At 42.8% G+C, this 23,274-nt stretch overlaps 1 protein-coding gene across 5 annotated transcripts in view; it reads right to left on the minus strand.

The window, feature by feature from the left end:
- ELMOD3 (ELMO domain containing 3) overlaps window positions 1-23,274 on the minus strand; it is a 60,416-nt gene that overhangs the window by 14,845 nt on the left and 22,297 nt on the right. For 4 of the 5 annotated variants that reach the window (XM_033949999.1, XM_033950001.1, XM_033949998.1 and 1 more), the window contains exons 5-9: window positions 21,689-21,758; window positions 10,569-10,631; window positions 8,046-8,069; window positions 3,936-4,027; window positions 2,605-2,728 (exon numbers count right to left, since the gene is read on the minus strand). In XM_033949999.1, the coding sequence (XP_033805890.1) occupies window positions 2,605-2,728; window positions 3,936-4,027; window positions 8,046-8,069; window positions 10,569-10,631; window positions 21,689-21,758 (373 nt within the window). The remainder of the gene's footprint in view (window positions 1-2,604; window positions 2,729-3,935; window positions 4,028-8,045; window positions 8,070-10,568; window positions 10,632-21,688; window positions 21,759-23,274) is intronic. The other variant, XM_033950002.1, reaches the window with a different exon arrangement.

A 23,274-nucleotide genomic window follows, 5' to 3' on the forward strand; every position in this document is an offset into this window, starting at 1 on the left:
CAATTCTATAAATCAGGCACCTTATTGTAGTGTCTGATCCAGTGGTCCAATCAATAATCTATAATCCAATTGTAACTCCACTCGTGAGCAGTGCCAATCCTTATTAACTTCACAATATTACAGTATACTATCTCAGAAATTTAGTTCAAGTTCAGTTGTTTTAACTTTAATCTAATTTCCAGTCTGAATATTCCAGTGACTTGAACGGATGTGAGACGTAGATACAATGTGCCAAATGCAAATTGCCCTGAAGCAGCAGAGGGATAAAGTGATCTGCGAAACGCTGGCTGCATCAACTTTGTTTTCAGCGGCACAGTTAGCTATCCAGTCTCTACTTGAAATAGACATAAAGAAGGATTTGCTGCAAGCAAGAAGCCTAAGTGGAATGACTGGAGTCATAATGAATAAGATAAGTAATTTTGCTGCAACTATTGAATGAATGAGCACATAGACTGTTACATTATAGCCAGTAAATGAGTGTGCTAACTAACCTTAGCTTGGAGAAACAATCAGTAGATTTCAGAAACAGTATGAGATAAAAGTATTATAAAAAAAAAGAATTAAAAAAAATTAACAAAAGGGGTTTTTGCCAATGACTGTCTGTATGAGCCAAATCGGCAATTTTGCTGAATCACGTGACTCTGATCAACTGTGCAAGAGGCTCTTAATTCTGAGTCTTTTCTCCCCTTAAATTAAAGTTAAAACAACTGAACTTGAACTACATTTCTGAGATAGTATACTGTAATATTGTGAAGTTAATAAGGATTGGCACTGCCCACTAGTGGAGTTATAATTGGATTACAGATTACCAACATTTTCCTGCCCATTGTGAACAAAACCAGAATGCAGACACATATGCTCGTATGTGTGCACTTACTCCCATGTATGCCAGTATGCTGACTATTCACTTTCCTACAAACAGCTGCTTAACTTACAGAGTGCTTATTAAAAGGGAGGATGTAAACGGGGGGCAGAACATAGGAGAGGCTACCTTCCATTTACACACATACATTACAGAATACAATAAATTACTTGCATCCCTGCTGGATTTAGGTACCTGCCCTTATGCAGCCGGTGAACATGCAGGCACCTAAATGTTAGGCCTGCCCATATCAGTTACACTAGTAGTCTATAAGGGAATCTAGGCATTTACAATTCCCCTATAGAATAGGCTCTTAGCACCTAATCTCAGGGCACCTAAATAAAGAATTACCCTATAAGTCATCATATATAGCCCCCATTATGAAGTTATATGGTTTTATTCACTAGGTTTCACAGTAGAATTTACAATAAAGAAAATTAAGCACATCGGACTCACTGAGAGAACATCCCACCAGAGAGAGGTTTATGATAACAGGCAAGGGGGGTCTTTGTACAGAAGCACATGTGTGTGTGCGTGTCTTTGTAACCATAAGACTAGAAATAAGAGCGATATGAAAGAAACAGTTGCCTAAGTATTACAGTATATAGCAGTGAACCAATATTTACTTTGCTGCAGAAGATAGAACTCCTCCAACAGAAATGTATTACACCTTTTTTGGTTGGAGAGAGGGGCTTTATTTCTATGGAACACCATGGTCCAATCCAGCTCTTTTTTTGCGTGTATTTGATGTTTTTCTTCACTATTTTTTTTCCATTACAAACATCCAGATCCATTAAATTTTCAGAGTCATTTTCCTCCCAGAAATGTCATTTTTTCAAACCCCCTATATATAATTTCTTTCCAACATCTGTTATGTTTGAAAGAATAAAAACTGATGCACTGAAACACAGCTGTTGAGGAACTGCTTCTTTCAAATTGACTTTTCCCTTTCCTGATCACAGATACACAGATGTACCCACACATATCAAAATCGCATTAATCATAGAGGTGTCAGCTCCAAGAAATTACTCTACGAATCATGTGGAGAGAGAGATCTTCGAGTACTACGAAATGCAGACCAAGGCCAAGAAAATGTGGCAGAAAATACAAAAATATTTCCCATTGTTTTGGGTGCCATAGGCTTAATCAAAAGTAACTTCCACACGCACCTAGATAGGTTTCCTATATGTGTTATATCTTTTTTTTGGTACAAAGCACATTCTGCGGCAAGCAACAGCAATACATTTGAGAGACTGTGATCATACTTCATATACCTGGCTTAGGAATGAGGTTCATTCCTGTGATGATATGTGCAAAAGTAACCCATTTGGAGAAATTGCTTCTAAGAGAAACACACCAACACAAATGCAGATACCATCACTACATGGGCTACCCTCCTTGATATCTTTCTTTCTGAATTTGAAAGCATGATTTTTTTGAAAGGCTATTTCAGAAAGGAAAGATTAGGTTCTTACCTTGCTAATTTTCTTTCTTATAAACAGGAGTAAGCAGCAGAAAATCTGTTTTACTTTTTTGGAATCTTGCTAGGTATTTGTAACCTGATTTGGCCACTGTTGGAAACAGGGTACTGGGCTTCATGGGCCTTTGATTCTGTCCCAGTATGGCAACTCTTATGTTCTTATGAAAATATACAAGCCATGGGAAAATAGAACCACTCTCCCCCCCTTCTCCCCCAAAAACACATAGCTGACAAGAACAAAAAACAAAAGGTGGCCACTCACACTGAGCTATAGCAAGTGCCAAGTCCCGCTCTTCTTGAAGCTCCCGATGCAGCCGTGGGGGTCCAAAAAGGAAGTGGGTGATTGCAGACAATCCTGTTCTGTGAACTGTGGGCTGGATCCTCTTCTGATAATACAAGGAACAAGGAAGCCAAAATAAATCCCATGCTGTCAATACTCATAATTTTTATATTTAGCACTAGACATTTGCTGAGCGGCAGAAGAAATGAAAGGATGACATCTACTGTCATGACATTAAATTACAGAGTTAGCCGAGTTTCAACCTCCATTCTCCCAAAAGTCTCATGCATCATTTAATCCCAGCTGTAACAGCTTAGCATAATTATATCTTCCGAAAGGAAGAAGAAATGAGCAGGTACCTTATGAGACCCCTGCTCAGCATTTTCAGCTCTAGAGCTCAAGTCCTGGCCATTATCTCTGCTTCAGACCACAGGAGCACCTCCAAAGGGAGTGGCGAGGGAAACCAAGAGGCATTTATCTTTGTTGGCGACTCAGGGCTGTGAAGGGCCCAGGACCCTCTGCCTCCACCAAGGAAAGGACAGGAAACAATCTCTGGCAGCCAACACTCGCCAAGGAACTTAAGCACAGGTAGAGTGCGCATTATTAGTGTAATCCAGTCTTGATGTTATCATGGCATGCACAACTGAGACAAGACTTGTCTTCTCAATATAAAGAGAGAGGTAGAATTGTTTGTCACAAATGACAGAAATAGTTCTTTGAGGAACTAGAGTAAGTGTTGAATCTAGTTGTATTCAAAGGCTCCTGACTTGTGATTTGAGGGGAGGGGAGGTTCATATTTCTCAAAAGAGATTTTAATGACAGGTATATGCCCACTTGTGTTACGGACCCATAGAAGCTCGGTTGTACTTGGATTCAGGCAAAGATTGTTTTGAGCCCATTCTTGAATTGATGATAGACAGGTAGTCAGTTTATTCAGAGCTGTGAGTAAATCAAGTTTAATGGGTATGAAAAGCTGCACATCATCCTGACCAAATCAGCTTGGCTAGTAGCTTTAGGTAGATTCTAGACCAGACATGGGCAAACTATGTCTATGGTTTTTAATCTGGCCCGCGGCTGCAGGAAGGGACTAGCCAGTGTTGGCGCTTGTCAGCCAGTAAGTAAGGCCTGCAGAGAGACTGTGCGAAATAGAACGAGAGAGTGCAAACAAGCGAAGTCAGCCTTCTGTGGCTCTGCCTGTTTTGTGATAATCACAAAATATTAGCTCAGATGCTCATGCTTCCAGTTCATTACATTCAAAGATGGGCAGCCTGGCTTCTACCAGGCAGAGAAGAAAGATAGGATTTGACACCTACCCTGCATTCAGAGAGGTCAGCTGTCTGGAAGTACTGCAAGGCTTCATTAAAGGAAATCAGGGGAGTATGGCCAGCAAGATTCTCCAAAAGGCCTGAAAATATCAACAAGAACAAATTCTAATACTGAATTCTTTAAAAAAACAAACAAACAAAAACCCCTGAATAGATTAGCTTTAGTAGACCAAGAATACTATACAGGTACAGACTGGCAAATTGAGGGTAAATTTGCAGAACATCTGCCAACCCAGTTTAACACTACCTGGACAAAATATATTTGAGCATAAATTGACAGTTTCTGCTGTAGCCAGATTTCTATTCTACCTTTCTCCCAAGGGCCCCAAAACAAATTACAAAAATAAAATCACAAAATTTAAAACAATTTAAAATGTAGCTCCAGAAACAACTAAACATATGAGGGTCAAATCGAAAAGCTTCTGGCCTGACCAAGAAAGAGCAAGATTAGCATCACAATTATAGCTGTTCAGCAGATGGCGTTCACAAACATCTATGGCTAGATTTTCAAGTCAGTCTGACATCTAGTTTTGTCTTGTCAGCCTTTTGAAGTAAACTGCTCCACTTTGACAAAATTGAGTATTGCGCTGTGATAAAATTCCTTCGTTTAAAGGGAAAATCATCTATCAAAATTAAATCTGACTTAGATGCAATTTATGATGATGTGTCTCCTTTATTTTCTTTTTTTTTTAATTGAAATTTTTGAACGTATCCAAAACAAGTATACAGGATATGGGAATTTACTAAAAAAAAAAAAAATATAAATATTTCTTAATACAACTTAAATCAGTCATAGAAAATCAGAAATCCCATCAAGCCCACATCATTGAGGAGAAAGAATTATATTACATAGCAAAATAAAAGTGGTAATCAATAAGGGATAACCATACCCTTAATTTTATAGAGCCATTTAACTATTTAAACTCCTATTTTCATTGAAATTATCATAACCAAGAAAAGAAAATTCTACCCCATCTTACAAAAAGGAGGTTACTAAGAATGTTCAAGAAAATACTCTAATTAAATAGGGCCAAAAAATATGTAATCTTTATCATAAAAAGTTACCAAACACTTACACGGAAATTTCAGAAAAAATGTGGCACTGGATTCCACTACCTTAGATTTCAAAGCTAAAAAAGCTTTTCGTCTAAGTTGGGTTACTCTTGCCACATCTGGAAATATTTGGATTCTGTCTCCTTTATTTTCAACAGTGAAAGTGTGGGCTCCTGAGTTTAAATATGGCCCGACAAGCACTGTTGATGAAGAATGCTCTGGACGTCAAAAAAACAGCAACAACCAACGAAATGGTTGATGAAGTTCACCGAACTGTGATGGAAGATCGGTGATTGACCTTAAATGATATAGCAGAGGCTGCTTTCAATTTCATCAGAACTTGTATACAACATCCACCGCAAATATTTAAGCATGAGGAAGTTGAGTGTGCAATGGGTGTCATGTTTTCTAATCATCGACCCAAAATGAGTTGGACATTTCGAAAACATGTTTTGAGCATTTTAAGCGCATGAGAATGAATTTTTGCAGTGTTTGGTGACTGTTGATGAGACTTGGGTTCATCATTATACTCCTGAGACAAAACAACAATCCAAACAATGGACTACAAGAGATAAACCAACTCTGAAGAAATCAAAAATGGCTCTGTTGGCTGGGAAGGTGATGGCCACCTCCTTTGGAATTTTAACAAAATAATTTTTATTGACTGTTTGGAAAAGGGAGAAACCATTAAAGGCAAATACTATGCTGGCTTATTATAACGTCTAAGCAACAAAATCAAGAAAAAATGTCCTCCTTTGACCAAGAAGAAAGTTATCTTCCACCAGGCAATGCACCGTCTCACACATCAACAATCGGAATGGTGAAATTGCCTGAACTGTAGTTCAAATTAATTCCCTATCCATCATACTCTCTCGATTTAGCCCTGTGCAATTTTTCTGTTTCCGAATCTGAAAAAATGACCATCTAGGAAGAAATTTTCTTCGGATTCTGTAGACATAGACGCTGTAAATAGCTATTTTTCCAGTTTAGACTTTTCATATTTTACTGAAGGCATGAAAGGTCTGGAAAAACTTTGAAGCAAATGTATTGAGTTAAAAGGAGACTATGTTGAGAAATAAATTTCATTTTCCCTCAAAAATGTTGTTTTCTTGATTAGGCTGGAAACTTTTCAATTGACCCTCATAATGCAACCAAGATTACTTCAGAGAAGAACTTAATCTTTGTAACAGTGCTGAGGCAAGAAAGAATTCGAGCTAGTTTAAAGCTTAGCAGACAGCAAAAGTTAAAAAGAAATACAGAGAGAGGGTAAGGCCTGTAACAGAAAAGAGCAGAATACAAGCAGAAGCAGGGATGCAGTCCTATGAAAGGGAAAGAGGGAACACCAAGATTGGGAAGAAATTGAAAACAGAAAGGCATGCTGATGCCTAAATACATTTTTGTCAGGTTGGAAAAGAAAAAGAGAAACACTGCTCAAGCTATTTTTTAAAGAAGTTTATAGAAAACAAGTAGAAAGTGTGATCTTCAGATTTAATTTCTTAATCCATATAGTTCTCTGTTCAACATGAGACCTTAATTTTGTCCCCCGTTGTGCTTCCCTGAATCACTCATCAATTTTAAAAAGTGGATAGTCTTTCTCAAAAAGGCTCACCTTTACATAAAATTTGTTAGAAACAGATGAACCTAGCTCTAAGTTACAAAGGGAGGTCAGAGAGAGGGACAGACAGACAGACAGCAATGCACAGACATTTTGCCATCTGATAAGCTTCCCTGTTCTACTGAACCAAGGCCAAGAGAAATACAAACAACAAAGAAAATATGGAAGGACACAGACCTTATTCCTGACCCACAGTGCCCTCTGTTATTGCAATACCAAGAACCTCCATCTACACTACAGCTCTGCCAATGCATCTCCTGCTAGTCTAGTAACAAGATCCTACCCAACACCCTTTGAGACTACACACTCAATTTACCAACTTACCTCGGTGCTGACCTATATTAATATCAACTATAAATAGGGTTACCAGATTTTCGGGAATGAAAATCCAGTCCCGTGGCCCTGTCCCATTCAACTCGTTTGCTCATTGGGACGGCATCTGTGCATGCGCTGGTGTGACGCGATGATATTGCACGCATGGGCGTGATGTCACCAGGTTGCAGCCGCACATGCACAGTTGCCGTTCCGGCGTCACTCATTGCTAGAAGCTTTTCAAAACCTGGACAAAGTGCCGGGTTTTGAAAAGCCATCCGGATGTCTGGACCTGTCCTCGAAAAGGAGGACATGTCCGGGGAAATCTGGACATCTGGTAACCCTAACTATAAAGAGCCTTTCCCATTTATATTACCAGTTCCAATCCAGCCTGTGTCACTTACTATAAAAAGTTGTTACCCTTTGAAAACTATTTGCCATTTTGTGTGAAATGTTCTCTCTCAGACCCCAGGACACAGCTCTCTATAGCCACACCACCCATCAGTGTTTGCAAATGGTACCCGACAGGGCGTTCAAGGTGCTGTACCAAGGACTGCGTTTACACAGAAAGCAAAGGCCCCACCTTGGCAGAACACAGACATATGGACAGGGCATGTAAACAAAATTGCTATGGGGATTCAAAGAGGGATTGGATGGATACCTGAAGGATAGGGGGATTGAGGGATACAGATAGGGGTAGATATGAAAATGGAAAGAGTATAGATAAAAACAAGGGGGCTATAGGGCTAAATCAAGATAGCCTGACAGGTCGTGGACCTGATGGGCCGCCGCGGGTGCGGACTGCTGGGCGCGATGAACCTCTGGTCTGACCCAGCGGAGGCAAATTCTTATGTTCTTACATGATTTATGTGTGCTCTATGAAAAAACTAAGCACTTCTGTTTCTAAGTTCATGGAGAAAAATACAAGTGGAAAAATCATGTGGAGCATCACTCACTCAGTTCTTTCCAGCCCTACTGCATGTGCACCTCTAACCAACTAATGGTAGATGTGCACAGCGCTGTACATTAACATGTAAGAGACAATCCCTGCTCAGTGGTTTCCAAACATTCCATTGGGTTGGAAAGAATAAAAAAAGGGAATGAAAGTAACCATTTACCTGTTTTAGTCTCACTCAGCAAACCTGAAACACAATCAAAAGAGGATATTTAGAATGGATCTGGGGACTGAACCAGAGCAGAACAGGATGGTTTGCAACCCAAATGCACTTCCTCCTCAGAGTACCATCGCTGGCCCTGCACCCTCCCACCGATCCACTGCAATAACCTGAATTTGCTAAAATTATTAATCAGAACAAAATCCATCTGCAAAGAAATTTTTAAATTCCTTAATTATCTACTCCCCACCTTTAGAGATAGAAATGGTTTTAGATACTTATGCTTTTTGTTCACTGTCAGAAAATTAGACAAAATTAGATCAGTGATTCTCAATTCTAGTGGAGGCACATCTTACCAGTCAGGTTTTTAACATTACTACAATGAATATGCATGAGAAACTTAACATTTATTGGGGATCCATTGCATGCAAATCTGTCATGCATATTCATTACAGTAATCCTGAGCTTCAGTATTGGACTGAACCTTTCGTCAGGAACCTCCTCATGCTGCAGATATAAATATATCACGAAAAGCAGAGACAAAAAAAGTTTTGTGGCAGTATATGAAACGCTGAACTGAGCAGCGACTGTGTTTGCACTGATTCACATTATATTAGTTTGTCTGATGTGGAGCCCTTTTTCCCAAACACTATACTCCTAAGAACTATTATTTTGCTAATTTGTTGTTACTGAGCAGCAGAGGGCATTAAGCAATAAGGAGAAAACTTCAGGTCCCAGAATGCCCTGGGCTTTTGCAGATCAGTGCTGAGTCAGAGGGGCGGGATTGAGGAAGGAATATTTCTGCCCAAGGGAGGAGAGGTCCCAAGGGAAGAGCTCCCTGAGAGAGAGAGAAAGCTGAAGGAAACAGAATAATTCATTACTGTCTGGCTGAGGTAAACCAAAGTGACATTCTTGTTTTAAGTGTGAGGAAAACTAATAAAGAAAACACTTTATTTAAAAGTGTTTGTATAATGTGTGCTAGTTGTTTGTGTAGTGTGGCTAGCTAGGACACTGCCACATGCCACTTATGTGTGAGCTTAGAGAATAGTGCTTTGGGTAAGCGAGTGCGTAAGTGGTAACTATTCTGCATTTACTTGTGGTCAGATGCGCCTAAATACAAATTTGCTTTACATAGAATTACCCTCATTCATTATGACAATCCTGAAAACCCAATTGGAAAGGTATCTCTCCCAGACAGGGTTGGGCAGCACTGCTCTATCTAAAATATTCTCTATTTTCACTCTGCATGGTCGTTCCTGCATTCCACTCCAGTCCATTCAATTAGTACAATCCTCAAACAGGGCTGGTTTTCAGCACAACTGCAAATCATGCAAGAAACAAATCTACATATCTAACCTGAGAAAGGGACTTATTTATTAAAGAGTTTCTCTCTTTTTGCATGTGTAGGAAAACACTTAATAAATAAGAGCTGTTTAGGGCAGGAGCTGAAAATCACCAGGTCAGAAAGAGCTGAGAATTATTTAAAAAGAAAAGGAACCCTGGATATAAGAAAGTTTAATGAGACAAAGGAAATTAAGTTACTGGAAAACCAGAATCCTAAAATCAACAGTAAAGCACCATTAACTTTCAACTGTGTTTCCCTGAAAATAAGACAATTAATTTTGGGCCCAAAAAAGGCACTAGGTCTTATTTTTAGGTAGGTCTTATTTTTTTTTCATGTACAATGATCATCTCTTCCTTCCTCTCCTCTACCTCAATTCTTCCTATTTCCTTTCTCTCCCCCACATGTGAAGCATCTTTCCTCCCCTCTCACCCATCCCCTTATGCAGTATCTTTCTATCCCTCCCTCCCATCCCCCCCGACCACAAGCCAAAATACCTGGAAACAAACAGCAGCGTCAGCAGCACAGGTTGTATCACGGCCTGCCTTTCTCACGTCCGGACATTCCTCTGCCGCATCACTAATGATGTCATCAGCAACGCGGCATGGAATGGCCGGGCGTGAGAAGGGCAGGCTGTGATGCAGCCTGTGCTGCCGACGCTGCCATTTGTTACCAGGCATTTCGGTCTCGCAGTCAGGGTCCGGATGGGAGGGAGAGCTGGAAGGGTTGGTAGGGGAAGCGCTGCTGCCAGCAACTAGGGCTTATTTTAGGGGTAGGTCTTATTTTCGGGGAAACACAGTAGATGATGTTAGAAGAAGACCCACACTGAATAAGTATGAACCAGCACAACACAAATTCTCTTTTTAGACAGTCTAAGGCAGGGGTGTCAAAGTCCCTCCTCGAGGGCCAGAATCCAGTCGGGTTTTCAGGATTTCCCCAATGAATATGCATGAGATCTATTAGCATACAATGAAAGCAGTGCATGCAAATAGATGTCATGCATATTCATTTGGTGAAATCCTGAAAACCCAACTGGATTCCGGCCCTCGAGGAGGGACTTTGACACCCCTGGTCTAAGGTATTTAACCTAAACTTTTCCCAAGAGAAAGTGTTTATGACCAAAGGATTCTCAGCTCTTGTCAGCCTTAAAACCAGACCTTGCATTCTGCGCCCATTTTACTTACCTGCCTGAACATTTTCCACAGCCTCCCACTCTTCCTGAGCTTGTAATACATCCTCACTTATTTCTGGAAAGACACATAAGCGGAATTATTTTTAGAAAAGGACTACAACCAAGAAAAATAAGTACCATAATCTGCAATTTAGAATTCAGAGAACATCAGAATTACCAAACTAGACTAGAAGCGTCATAAAAAACAGTTACTGGTTGGATTACACTTGCTTCACCAGTTAACATTTTTGGATTTACACAACCTATTTGTGCTAGAATTAAACTGATCTTTGAGGCCCTGCAATGAGACTGGTGTCCAATGCTATATTTAAAGGACTATTATCAACCTTTTCAGGTCTAAAGTCATCATGAAGTATCTGGCTAAGTATCTCTTCTTTATGAGACTAATTAAACAAATTAAAGCCTTTCTGGAACTGCCTTCCAGCTGAGTGATCATGTTCTATAATTCAGGCAGAAGACAAATTATCTTTCATTCCCATGCCATCTGTAAATAAAATCTTCTAGTTATCAACTAGAAGATCTTGCCATGATATGTATCTGGTTCATCTAAATTAATTTGTGTGACATGGAGTCTTCAATTTAATGCATGCTTTCCCTCCTCCCTCACATTATTTTAAAGTTCTCCCTCTTCACCCATAATATTTTAAACTTCTACTTCTTGTTCTTTATTGGGGATTATCTATGTTGGTTTTCATTACACTATGACATATACATACAATTGATTTTCTATTGTTGACATCTGTTTTCATCTCAAAGCTACAGCAGTTTTTGTGAAAGTGTGTTTTCATGATCGACTATTTTTCATCATGTGTGACCTCAATAAGCAGCGCTACAGTGTGAAGTTCTGTTTTAAATTGGGTAAGACCGCAACAGAAACTTATGAAATGTTGAAAGGCTTATGGGGAACATGTCATGAGTCATGGAAGGTGTTTTGAATGGTATTCACACTTCAAAAGTAGTCATGAATCAGTGGAAGACAATTCATGAACTGGAAGACCATCAATATCAACTGATGATGATCATGTTGACCAAGTGAGGGTTCTTGTGCGTGCTAATTGGCAATTAACTGTTAGAGAATTGGAAGAATGCAACAACTCCATTAGTTCATGCCACAACATTCTAACAGAGAAGATGGGAATGTCTTGCGTTGTGGCAAAGTTTGTTCCACGGTTGATGACCAACGACCAAAACAACAAGTGCATTATGATCTATCAGAATCTTCTTGAGAAGGCAAATGAAGACAAAACATTTCTTGATAAAAGTGATAACTGTGATGAGACATAAGTCTATAGTTATGACGTGGAGACCAAATCTCAGTCATCTCAATGAAGAACCAAAACATCACCAATATCGAAAAAGCTCAGCAAGTTCAGTTGAACGTCAAAGTGATGTTAACAGGTTTTTTTGACAATCGTGGTGTCAAAAATTTCAAGGATTTAAAGGAATTACAAGGACAAACTGTCAACCAAAATTACTATCTGAAAGTGTTGAAACAACTCTGTGAGAAAATAAGGAGAAAGTGGCCCAAACTTTGGAGGGAGCAGTCATGGTTCCTGCATCACGACAAATACCAAGGCCCTGATTCTGTAAAGTGCATCCCGATTTTAGGCAGCTGTAGGCGTCCTACAGCTGTCTAATCAGCCAATCGGGATGCACGTTTTTTAAAAAAATGCTCCTCAGGCAGGCCACCTATTTTGAAGCCTAGGGAGGTCCGCAAGACACCTAAGCTCGTCTAAGAGCCTTAGGTGAATCTAGGCGGCCCTACGCATCTCCCTAGTAGAGAAACAGACACTTACAATGTAGGCCAGCAAAATGCTGGCCTACATTGTAAGTAGACACGGCTGCTATACTCCCTGCCGCAATAAGTATAACGGCCGCCTGTCTGATCGCCGGCAGGAGGGTGCCCAAGCCAGAAGGTTGCCCCCCTGACACTCCCGATCATTAGGAATTACATTCTTCTTTATTGGATATAATAACTGGGGTAGCCATCCAAATGATTATGAAAAATTGGAAGAATTGTGACTGATTAAATTTCACTTTTTGGTGGAATTCATTATGCTTGTGTTATAGATATGAGAAAATGATTTTTGAGCAAAGGGGTAATAAATTATTTAATCTGACCAATTTTATTGATTCTAATTGAATGGTTTCTCCCTTTACTTATGGTTATATTTTACACATCCAGGGAAGGGATGGGTGGGAGGGAGAAGATTAATGTATAAGGACTGGTTTATTAATGTATGATTATTTTGAATACATTGAAATCAGGAGGGAGGGGGTGAAAATGATTCTTAAGTATTTTTTGTTGGATGTAAGTGCTGTTTTTCAAATAACTTGAAAATGAATTCTTGTATGCATTGTTTTTTAGTTTGAAAATGAATAAAAGATATATATTAAAAAAAAGGAATTACATTCTAAAAACATTGAAACATCGTAGTTTTTAAAATTTTACGGAAAACCTGAAAGGAAATACATGATAGTATCTGAACGGGAAGGTCATTCCATAATGCAAAGATCGAGCACCTTATGATAGTTGATTTCTGGGACTTCTCAAATGCTTTGTAGCCTCCAACACAGAACTACAGCCTAGATCAAACTGGGAGTCAGCTTGCTGCTATCAACAGGTAAAGAACACAGGAATTGGCAATTTTGATAAAGCTCAGGAACCAGCATAGATATTGCCCACAAAGAGAACAAACTTGGGATCTTGAACTACTACCAATCTCCACACAACCCAGTTTCCAGGAGATATGAAGCAGAAGACCCCCTACCAGTATCAGTCACCCTTGAAAGAGGGTACAATAGGTAAATTTCAGGACAGACAGGACATACTTGTTGGTGAAAAGCACAGTTACTTACCGTAACAGGTGTTATCCAGGGACGGCAGGCAGATATTCTTGACTGATGGGTGACGGCACCGACGGAGCCCCCGGTACGGACAATTTTAGAGTGATTGCACTCTAAGAACTTGGAAAGTTCTAGCAGGCCGCACCGCGCATGCGCGAGTGCCTTCCCGCCCGACGGAGGCGCGCGGTCCCCAGTTAGGATAAGCCAGCTAAGAAGCCAACCCAGGGAGGTGGGTGGGATGCAAGAATATCTGCCTGCTGTCCCTGGATAACACCTGTTACGGTAAGTAACTGTGCTTTATCCCAGGACAAGCAGGCAGCATATTCTTGACTGATGGGTGACCTCCAAGCTAACAAAAAGAGGGATGGAGGGAAGGTTGGCCATTAGGAAAACAAATTTTGCAAAACAGATTGGCCAAAGTGTCCATCCCGTCTGGAGAATGCATCCAGACAATAATGAGATGTAAAAGTATGAACTGAGGACCAAGTAGCAGCCTTGCAGATTTCCTCAATAGGAGTGGAACGGAGGAAAGCCACAGATGCTGCCATAGCTCGAACTCTATGGGCCGTGACAGAACCTTCCAGTGTCAGTCCGGACTGAGCATAACAAAATGAAATGCACGCTGCAAGCCAATTTGACAACGTACGTTTAGAAACAGGACGTCCCAATTTATTCGGATCAAAGGACAGAAAGAGTTGTGGAGATGATCTGTGGGGCTTAGTGCGGTCTAAATAGTAAGCTAAAGCCCGCTTACAGTTCAAAGTATGCAGAGCCTGTTCTCCAGAATGAGAGTGAGGTTTCGGAAAAAAAGACAGGCAAAACAATGGATTGGTTGAGACGGAATTCAGAGACAACCTTAGGGAGAAACTTTGGATGTGTACGCAGAACCACCTTGTCATGATGGAAGACTGTAAAAGGTGGATCCGCAACTAGTGCATGTAGCTCACTGACCCTCCTGGCAGAGGTAAGAGCGATAAGGAAGACCACTTTCCAAGTAAGGAACTTGAAAGGAGATGTAGCCAAAGGTTCAAACGGAGGCTTCATTAAGGCGGAGAGGACTACATTGAGATCCCAGACTACAGGAGGAGCTTTAAGAGGTGGTTTCACATTGAAAAGCCCCCTCATGAATCTGGAAACCAAGGGATGAGCTGAGAGAAGTTTCCCATGAACTGGTTCATGAAAAGCAGCAATAGCACTGAGGTGGACTCTGATGGAAGTAGACTTGAGACCAGAGTCAGACAAAGAAAGAAGATAATCCAACAAGGTCTCCACTGCAAGGGAAGTGGGATCATGATGATGAAGAAGACACCAGGAAGAAAACCGTGTCCACTTCTGATGGTAACATTGCAGAGTGGCCGGTTTCCTGGAAGCATCCAGGATAGAACGAACGGGCTGAGACAGAAGAGGATCAGTTGAATTCAACCCGAGAGATACCAAGCTGTCAGGTGCAGAGACTGGAGGTTGGGATGCAGAAGGGTCTCCTGATGCTGTGTAAGCAGAGAAGGAAACAGTGGAAGAAGAATAGGCTCCCTGGAACTGAGTTGAAGTAGAAGGGAGAACCAATGTTGCCTGGGCCACCGTGGAGCGATGAGAATCATGGTGGCGTGTTCCCTCTGGAGCTTGAACAAGGTTCGTAACATGAGAGGCAGAGGAGGGAAAGCATACAGGAATAGATTGGACCAATCTAGGAGAAATGCATCCGCTGCCAGACGGTGAGGAGAGTAGAGTCTGGAGCAGAAGAGGGGCAGCTGATGATTGTGAGGAGCTGCAAAGAGGTCTATCTGAGGAGTGCCCCACTGAACGAAGATGGACTGCAGAGTTAAATAATCGAGAGTCCACTCGTGGGGCTGGAGAATTCTGCTGAGATTGTCTGCTAAGGAATTCTGTTCTCCCTGAATGTAAATAGCTTTCAGGAATAATTGGTGATCTGTGGCCCAAGCCCAAATCTTCTGGGCTTCCTGGCACAAGAGGCGAGAGCCTGTTCCACCCTGCTTGTTGATATAGTACATCGCAACTTGATTGTCTGTGCACAGAAGTAGGACTTGAGGAAAGAGAAGATGTTGGAAGGCCTTGAGGGCATAAAACATCGCTCTGAGTTCCAGGAAATTGATGTGATGCTTCATTTCCTGGGCCGTCCAAAGGCCTTGAGTTTGGAACTCGCTCAAATGAGCTCCCCAGGCATAAGGGGAGGCGTCGGTGGTGATGACAAATTGATGAGGAGGTAGATGGAACAGAAGACCTCTGAAGAGATTTGAGGATATCAACCACCATTGAAGAGATTGACGAAGAGACAAATATGTGTCGTGAGCAAGGATCCGTCGCTTGGGACCACTGGGTAGCTAGGGTCCATTGAGGAGTGCGCAGGTGAAGACGTGCGAAGGGTGTAACATGAATTGTGGAGGCCATGTGACCCGAGTATCATCATTTGCTTGGCAGAGATGGAACGTTGTGGAAGTACCTGCTGACATAGAGATTGAAGAGTTTGAAGACGGTTGGACGGCAGGAACGCTCTCATGAGGACTGTGTCCAGCACCGCTCCAATGAATTGAAGTCTCTGAGTGGGGATGAGACGAGATTTGGGTAGATTGATCTCGAACCCCAGAAGTTGTAGGAACAGGATGGTTTGGTTGGTGGCCAGGAGCACTGTCTGAGATGAATTGGCCTTGATTAACCAGTCGTCCAGGTAAGGAAAGACCTGAAGGTGGTGAGAGCGTAGAAAGGCAGCCACCACAATCAGACATTTGGTGAACACTCTTGGAGAGGAGGCAAGACCGAAGGGCAGCACTTTGTATTGGTAATGACAATGATTGATCATGAAGCGGAGGTACTGTCTGGAGGCCAGATTGACCGGAATGTGAGTGTATGCCTCTTTGAGATCGAGGGAGCATAGCCAGTCGCCTTGATTGAGAAGAGGGTAAAGAGTGGCCAGAGAAAGCATTCTGAATTTCTCTTTGACCAAGCATTTGTTGAGATCGCGAAGATCTAGGATGGGTCTGAGATCTCCTGTTTTTTTGGGGACCAGAAAATAACGGGAGTAGAATCCCTGCCCCTTTTGATCTAGAGCAGGGGTGTCAAAGTCGGTCCTCGAGGGCCGGAATCCAGTCGGGTTTTCAGGATTTCCCCAATGAATATGCGTTGAAAGCAGTGCATGCAAATAGATCTCATGCATATTCATTGGGGAAATCCTGAAAACCCGACTGGATTCCGGCCCTCGAGGACCAACTTTGACACCTGTGATCTAGAAGAACTTCCTCTATGGCGTTCAGAAGGAGGAGGGATTGAACCTCTTGAAGAAGGAGGGAAGACTGAGGAGTGTTCGAAGCAGACTCTCTTGGCAGACTTTGGGTTGTTAGAGTCTGAAAGTTGAGAGAGTAGCCGTGGCGGATGATGTTGAGGACCCACTGATCCGAGGTGATGATCTCCCAACGGCTGATGTAAAAAGCAAGACGTCCTCCTATGGGTCGAGGAAGATGGGCAGATGGTAGAACACTGGCTATGCCCTGGAGAACCAAGTCAAAAGGGTTGGGTAGACTTTTGCGGTGGAGGAGGCTTTACCTGTTGTTGCTGTGCTGGCCTAGGAGTTTGCTGTTGTTGGCGCTGGCGTCTAGGCTGTTGAGGAGCCGGTGGCAAAGGGCGAGCCACATAGCGGCGTTGGTAGGCCGATTGCTGTCAAAAAGGCCGGGCTGGTGGGGTCTTCTTTTTAGTTTTGAGGAGAGTATCCCACCTAGTCTCATGGGCAGAGAGTTTTTGTGTAGTGGAGTCCATGGACTCTCCAAAGAGCTCATCTCCTAAGTAAGGCGCATTAGCTAGTCGATCTTGATGGTTGAAATCAAGTTCTGAGACTCTGAGCCATGCCAGACGACGCATGGCAACCGACATGGCCGTGGCTCGAGAGGTCAGTTCAAATGTGTCGTAGATCGACCGGACCATGAATTTGCGAAGCTGTAAGAGAGATGAGGAAGTTTGGCGAAACGCAGATCTCTTGCGGTCAGGGAGGTACTTTTCAAAAGCAGTCAGATTTTGAATGAGATGCTTTAGATAAAAAGAAAAATGAAAGGCATAATTCCCTGACCTGTTAGCCAACATCGCATTCTGATACAACCTCTTGCCAAATTTATCCATGGCCTTACCTTCTCTGTCAGGAGGGACTGAGGCATACACACTAGCTCCCGTGGATTTTTTCAGTGTGGATTCCACTCATGTGGGAGTTGCGGTTTGTCAAAGCCAGGAATGGGGATGACCTTATATAAGGAGTCCAATTTACGGGGGGCTCCTGGTATAGTCAAAGGTGTCTCCAGATTCTTGTAAAAAGTCTCTCTCAAGATATCGTGGAGGGGTAATTTCAGAAATTCCCTTGGAGGCTGGTCAAAATCCAGTGCATCAAGGAACGCTTTGGATTTTTTGGACTCAGCCTCCAAGGGAATAGAGAGAGATTCACACATCTCTTTCAGAAATGAGATGAAAAAGGTTGCATCTGGCTTAGAGGACGGATCTAAAACAGAAGGATCCTCGTCAGCCGATGAACACACCCCCTCAGAGAGAAGAGGCTCTTCGGAGTCACCCCACAGATCAGGATCCCTAACTTGGAAGCTTCAATCCCGGGACTCCGGTGTGGAAGGTTCCAGGTGTCGAGTTTTGTGTGTCGACTTACCTGACCTTAGAGAAGCGGTACCAGGAGATGTTAAGGGCTGTATCGGTGCCGAAGTTTGCACAGCCTGGTGTAAGGACCTCGGTTCCGGTGCTAAGATCGGCATGGATACCGAGGAAGCAGAATGTACCGGTACCGACAAAGTGGATGCAGATAAAAGAGGCTGCTCCACTGTCGGTACCGGTGGCTCAGACCGGACCGGGACTGGAAGGCTCGATGTCAATAGCGCGGGAAGGAGCTATTGCAACTGGTCCTTGAGTTGCAACTGCAGTACGGCAGCAATTCGCTTGTCCAGCGAAGGCACCGGTACCGCTTTTTTCTTCTGCGGTACCTGCGTGCCGCTCGACGCTCCGAAGAGGAGGAACCCGAGGTCGAGGAGCTTACCTCAATCGGGGCGGAGCGCTTCCGCGGGCGCCTCGAGGTCGGCAGGACTGGGCTCGCTGCTACTGAGACCGGAGGACGCTCCAGCGGGGAAGGCTTCTTAGCCGGCTTACCTGAAGGATGCGACGCCGGCGCGGTGTTGTGCGGTGTCGATGAGGTGGGTGCCGACTGAGACGGGACCGATGTCGGTGCCGTAGGTTCAGACATATCGGCACCAAATAATAACCGTTGTTGGATTTGACGGTTTTTCAAAGTCCGTTTTTTCAGAGTGGCACAGCGGGTGCAGGTAGACGCCTGATGGTCTGGACCCAAACACTGTAAGCACCAGCTGTGTGGGTCAGTGAGTGAAATGGGCCGTGCACACCGCTGGCACTTCTTAAACCCGGGTTGGGGACACATGAACGTAAAAACGGCTTCTGCCAAATCGAAGGCCGAGGCCTCGATGGTGGCAACAGGCCCCGCCGGGGCGAAACCGAAAGAAACAAAAAAAAAATGTTGTTTTTTTAAAAAAAAGAAAAGAAAGAAAATGAAGGAAATATTATTTCCTCAAGGGTTTTCGCGAGCGGGAAGGCGATACCGAAAAAATCTTTCAACAGCCGTTGAAAGAGACGCGTCTTCTTAGCTCCGCGGAAACTAAGAAACTGGGGACCGCGCGCCTCCGTCGGGCGGGAAGGCACTCGCGTGTGCGCGGTGCGGCCTGCTAGAACTTTCCAAGTTCTTAGAGTGCAATCACTCTAAAATTGTCCGTACCGGGGGCTCCGTTGGTGCCGTCACCCATCAGTCAAGAATATGCTGCCTGCTTGTCCTGGGATAATAAGCAGAATACTAGACTGACTGTAAGTCTCTTTAAATACATGAGTTCCACGACGTCTGGCAGGTTATTCTAGATATTTGCAGGTGGTCATAATAATGTGTCTCGACTATACAGTATACTGTATATATATTTTTTTTTCCAAATGCAACCCAGCATTATCTACCAAGAGGGAAATTGGACAGGCCACTTCATTTGCTATTGTTTATTATATTAATTTATATGCTTTACTTGTATATTATTATTCACTGCCATTAAATAAACTCTCTTATTCTACTGTATGCTACTTTGGAAATATTTAGAATAGTGAGTTATAATATATCTTCCAAGATCTCCGTCTCTCCACCCCTCCCAAAGGCACTATATACACTAGTACTACGACAAGAACAGGAGATGAACCAAGACAGTTTTTAATGATTCTGCATCAAGTGAGTTTTCCTCTTTAGAAGCAAGTCTAACTACTTCAGAAATGTGTTAATACATTCCAGTTATCTACAAAGAACACAACTGTTGCAGCATTCGAAAATAGGCAAAAGCTGAATATGAAACAGCTAAAGTTAAAACACTAGGGGCTCCTTTTATGCACGCTACATTGCCCTGCGCGCTACACGCCAAAAACTAGCGCCAGCTCAATGGTGGCATTAGCAGCTTAGTAAAAGGAGCACTAGATAATTACTGTGCTTACTTCAATGAGAACATTTACTTTAATGAAAAAGGTTTCCTTTATTATCAAAGGTAATTACTTAGTTGATAATAAGTTTATCTTGCTAAAATGAAGCCTTAAAAATAAATGCTGCATTATAATATTGTGTGAAACTAATTTTCAAAATGTTTTTTTTCTCTATCCAACTCTAGAAACAAGAAATAGGCAAGTCTTATTTTTTTCCAGAAACAATCCCCATTTAGAACAGTCTGTTTTTGCAAGCAATAAATGTGACCCATCACAGACTGCATCTGCTTTTCAAATGACTGCACTATAGTTTAGAAGCAAAATATGCCAATTTTTTTAAGGGTATAAAAAATTAAAAGCACTTGATTTTGTTTTAAATACATTGGTGTTTCTTGTCCTAACAGTTTTCCAGCAGGCTTGGCCTGTCACTTTAAAAGACACTTTTATCTCTTACTAAGCACAAGGTACATGCTCATCGGGCTTCAGTGGCCGACTAGCACAGTGGTCTCAAACTCAAACCCTTTGCGGGGCCACATTTTAGATTTGTAGGTACTTGGAGGGCCACAGAAAAAATAGTTAATGCTTTATTAAAGAAATGACAATTTTGCATGAGGTAAAACTCTTTATAGTTTATAAAACTTTCCTTTAACAGTTAAAAGGAAAGATATATAAACTATAAAGAGTTTTACCTCATGCAAAATTGTCATTTCTTTAATAAGACTAACTATTTTTTCTGCGGCCCTCCAAGTACTCTATTTTTTTCTGCAGCACTCACATTTAAAGTTCAATATCTTTTCTTTCTCAAAACTGGCACATTTCAATCACTAAATTGAAAATAAAATCATTTTCCTACCTTTGTTTGGTAATTTCATCAGTCTCTGGTTGCACTTTATTCTTCTGACTGTGCATCCAATACTTCTTCCCTTCTTTCAGCCTCCTGTATGCTTCCTCTCCTCCAGACCTTATTCCCTCCCCCAACTTTTTCTTTCTTTCTCTGTCTGTCTTTCTCTGATTCCGTGCCCCATTTTTTGCTTTGTTTCTGGTTCCCTGTCCCCCCCTCCTTCTTTCTTCCTTCCGCCGTGCCCCATTTTTTGCTTTTTTTTCTGGCTCCCTGTCCCCACCCCACCTTCTTTCTTTCTTTCTTCCTTCCTTCCTGCCCTCCCCCATACCACCGCGGAATAGGCTGCTGCCGCTATCTGGAACAGACCATCTCCCTGCTTCTCTTCTGCATGGGGCCGACCAATTCTCGCTGCCCGATGTCAATTCTAATGTCGGAAAGGACGTTCCGGGCAGCCAGGCAGCGATTGGCTAGCCAGAACGTCCTCTCGACGTCAGAATTGACGTCGGGCCGCCAGAGTTGGTCGGCCCTGCAGGGAAGAGAACAGTGGACCGCCCCCCCCTTGGTACACCACTGGAGCAGCAACGTGTCTGGCCGGCTCGTTCGTTCAAAGCCGCGGGTGGCGGCTCCTTGCGAGATCCGCGCCTGCGTCTGAAGCCTCTTTGATGTTGTGACATCAGAAAGGCTTCCGATGCAGGAGTGGATAGCGCAAGGAGCCGCCAACCCGTGGCTTTCAGCGAATGAGCCGGCTGCTGCTCCAAAAGGAAGAGAATGATGGCCTCCAGACTGCGGGCCGCAAATAAAACCTGGAGAGCCACATGCGGCCCGCGGGCCGCGTGTTTGAGACCGCTGGACTAGCACAAAGGATGCAGCCAAGGATGGTAGCTGTCCTGAACACAGGTGAGCGAGAGACTTACCAGCTTCTTTCTGTCCATCCTCACTAGTCACCAATGCCTGTAGGAGCCCATTCTGTTTTAGAACTGAGATCTCAAAAGACAGGTTAGTGGTCATATTTAGAAGCTTGCAAGAAAAATAGGACATTTCAAATACCAAAACTCTGGCATGCTCTTCAGTTCAACTACAATTCATGAACAGACTTCCAAAGACTTCTTCTTCCTCTATTACATATGCTTGCAAGTTAAGAAAATGATGAAACATTTAGAGTACACAGATATACAGAGTACACAGTTTATTAATAAACAGCATCTACCTGCTACAAGACTTCCTACATTAAGTAGTTATTAAGCTCCTACAGTACATGAATAACACAATTTGTGTTCATTGTTGTAAGCTGCTTTATTTTTCCTTTCTGGGCAGCTATTTAAGAGATCTGGGGCAAAACAAAAATCATCCCCCCACCCCATAACATTTCAATCACTTATGTCTCACCTATCATAAATTACTATCCCTGGTGAGGGGGGTTGGGGACACTCAGGAGCACTCCTTATTTGGTATCTTGACCTCTAGTGGTAGTATTATAAAACTACTACAAAGTTTCAACCTGTGCCACTTTGATGTTGGCAGCATAAGGAGTAGGAGTGACTGGGGCATCACTCATGTGTTGCTACTTTGCTGCGAGACACCAGGGATAGCCTGATAAGTGCTGGAAGGTAGAAGAGTGATTTATGGCTATCTCTGGTATCTACCAGCAAAGTGGCAGTACAGTAATTCTTTAGCCACTCCTACCCTTAGGCTGCCAATATCACACAAGTTTGCTGATCCCCTTTTCCTTCCCTTCTAACAGCTCAAAAGCCTCTTTCAATCCCCCTTTTCCTCTCTCTCCTCTTAACAGATAACATCCAGCCTCCACCCCCCACCCCGATCCCTTCAGGCCTACCTGCCTGAAACCTGATGGTCTAGAGGGGGAACAAGTAGGAATGATGCCATTTGTTCCTGCCCATTACCACTACCACATTTCATGGAAGTCTCAAGGTACTACTGAAGTACTGCAAAGCTACCGCTAAAGGTCACAGCAGCCATTTTGCAGAGGCAGCCACACCAGGCAGGAGTGAGTGGGCCTCTCTCCTGCCCATTTGTCTGTTAGACCACAAGGGATTGGCAGGTAGGCTCAAAGGGATTATGGGGGAGGGGTGGTGTAGATGTTCAAGGTGAGGAGGGAAGGGTTATTGGAAGAGGCTTTTGAGCTGTTTGGGAAGGTAGACGGGAGGGGGATCAGAATGTTAGGGGGGCAGGGGTTCAGGACATGGACAGATGCGGATCCTGGCCAATATTTAGCACTGAATATCTTGGGCTTATTCTGCCTGTAGAAATCAGCATTTAACTGATAAACAGCTGCTTGTACCACAAGTGCCTAAATGTGTAAGAGAGATGTCATCCAAAATGCATCAAGCTGGAAGTAACTGCTGGTTACTCAGTTGTTCATACTTCATTTCAAGAAAGGCACAGATTTTAAAAGTTCAACGAGCTAATGGTTGTACCAACCTCTGGTTCAATATGGACATTATTTATAAATGGATGGTAAATCCTATGGTTTGTGACTACT

The sequence above is a fragment of the Geotrypetes seraphini genome, chromosome 6 (genome assembly GCF_902459505.1).
Source record: "Geotrypetes seraphini chromosome 6, aGeoSer1.1, whole genome shotgun sequence".
NCBI classification, from domain to species: Eukaryota; Metazoa; Chordata; class Amphibia; order Gymnophiona; family Dermophiidae; genus Geotrypetes; species Geotrypetes seraphini.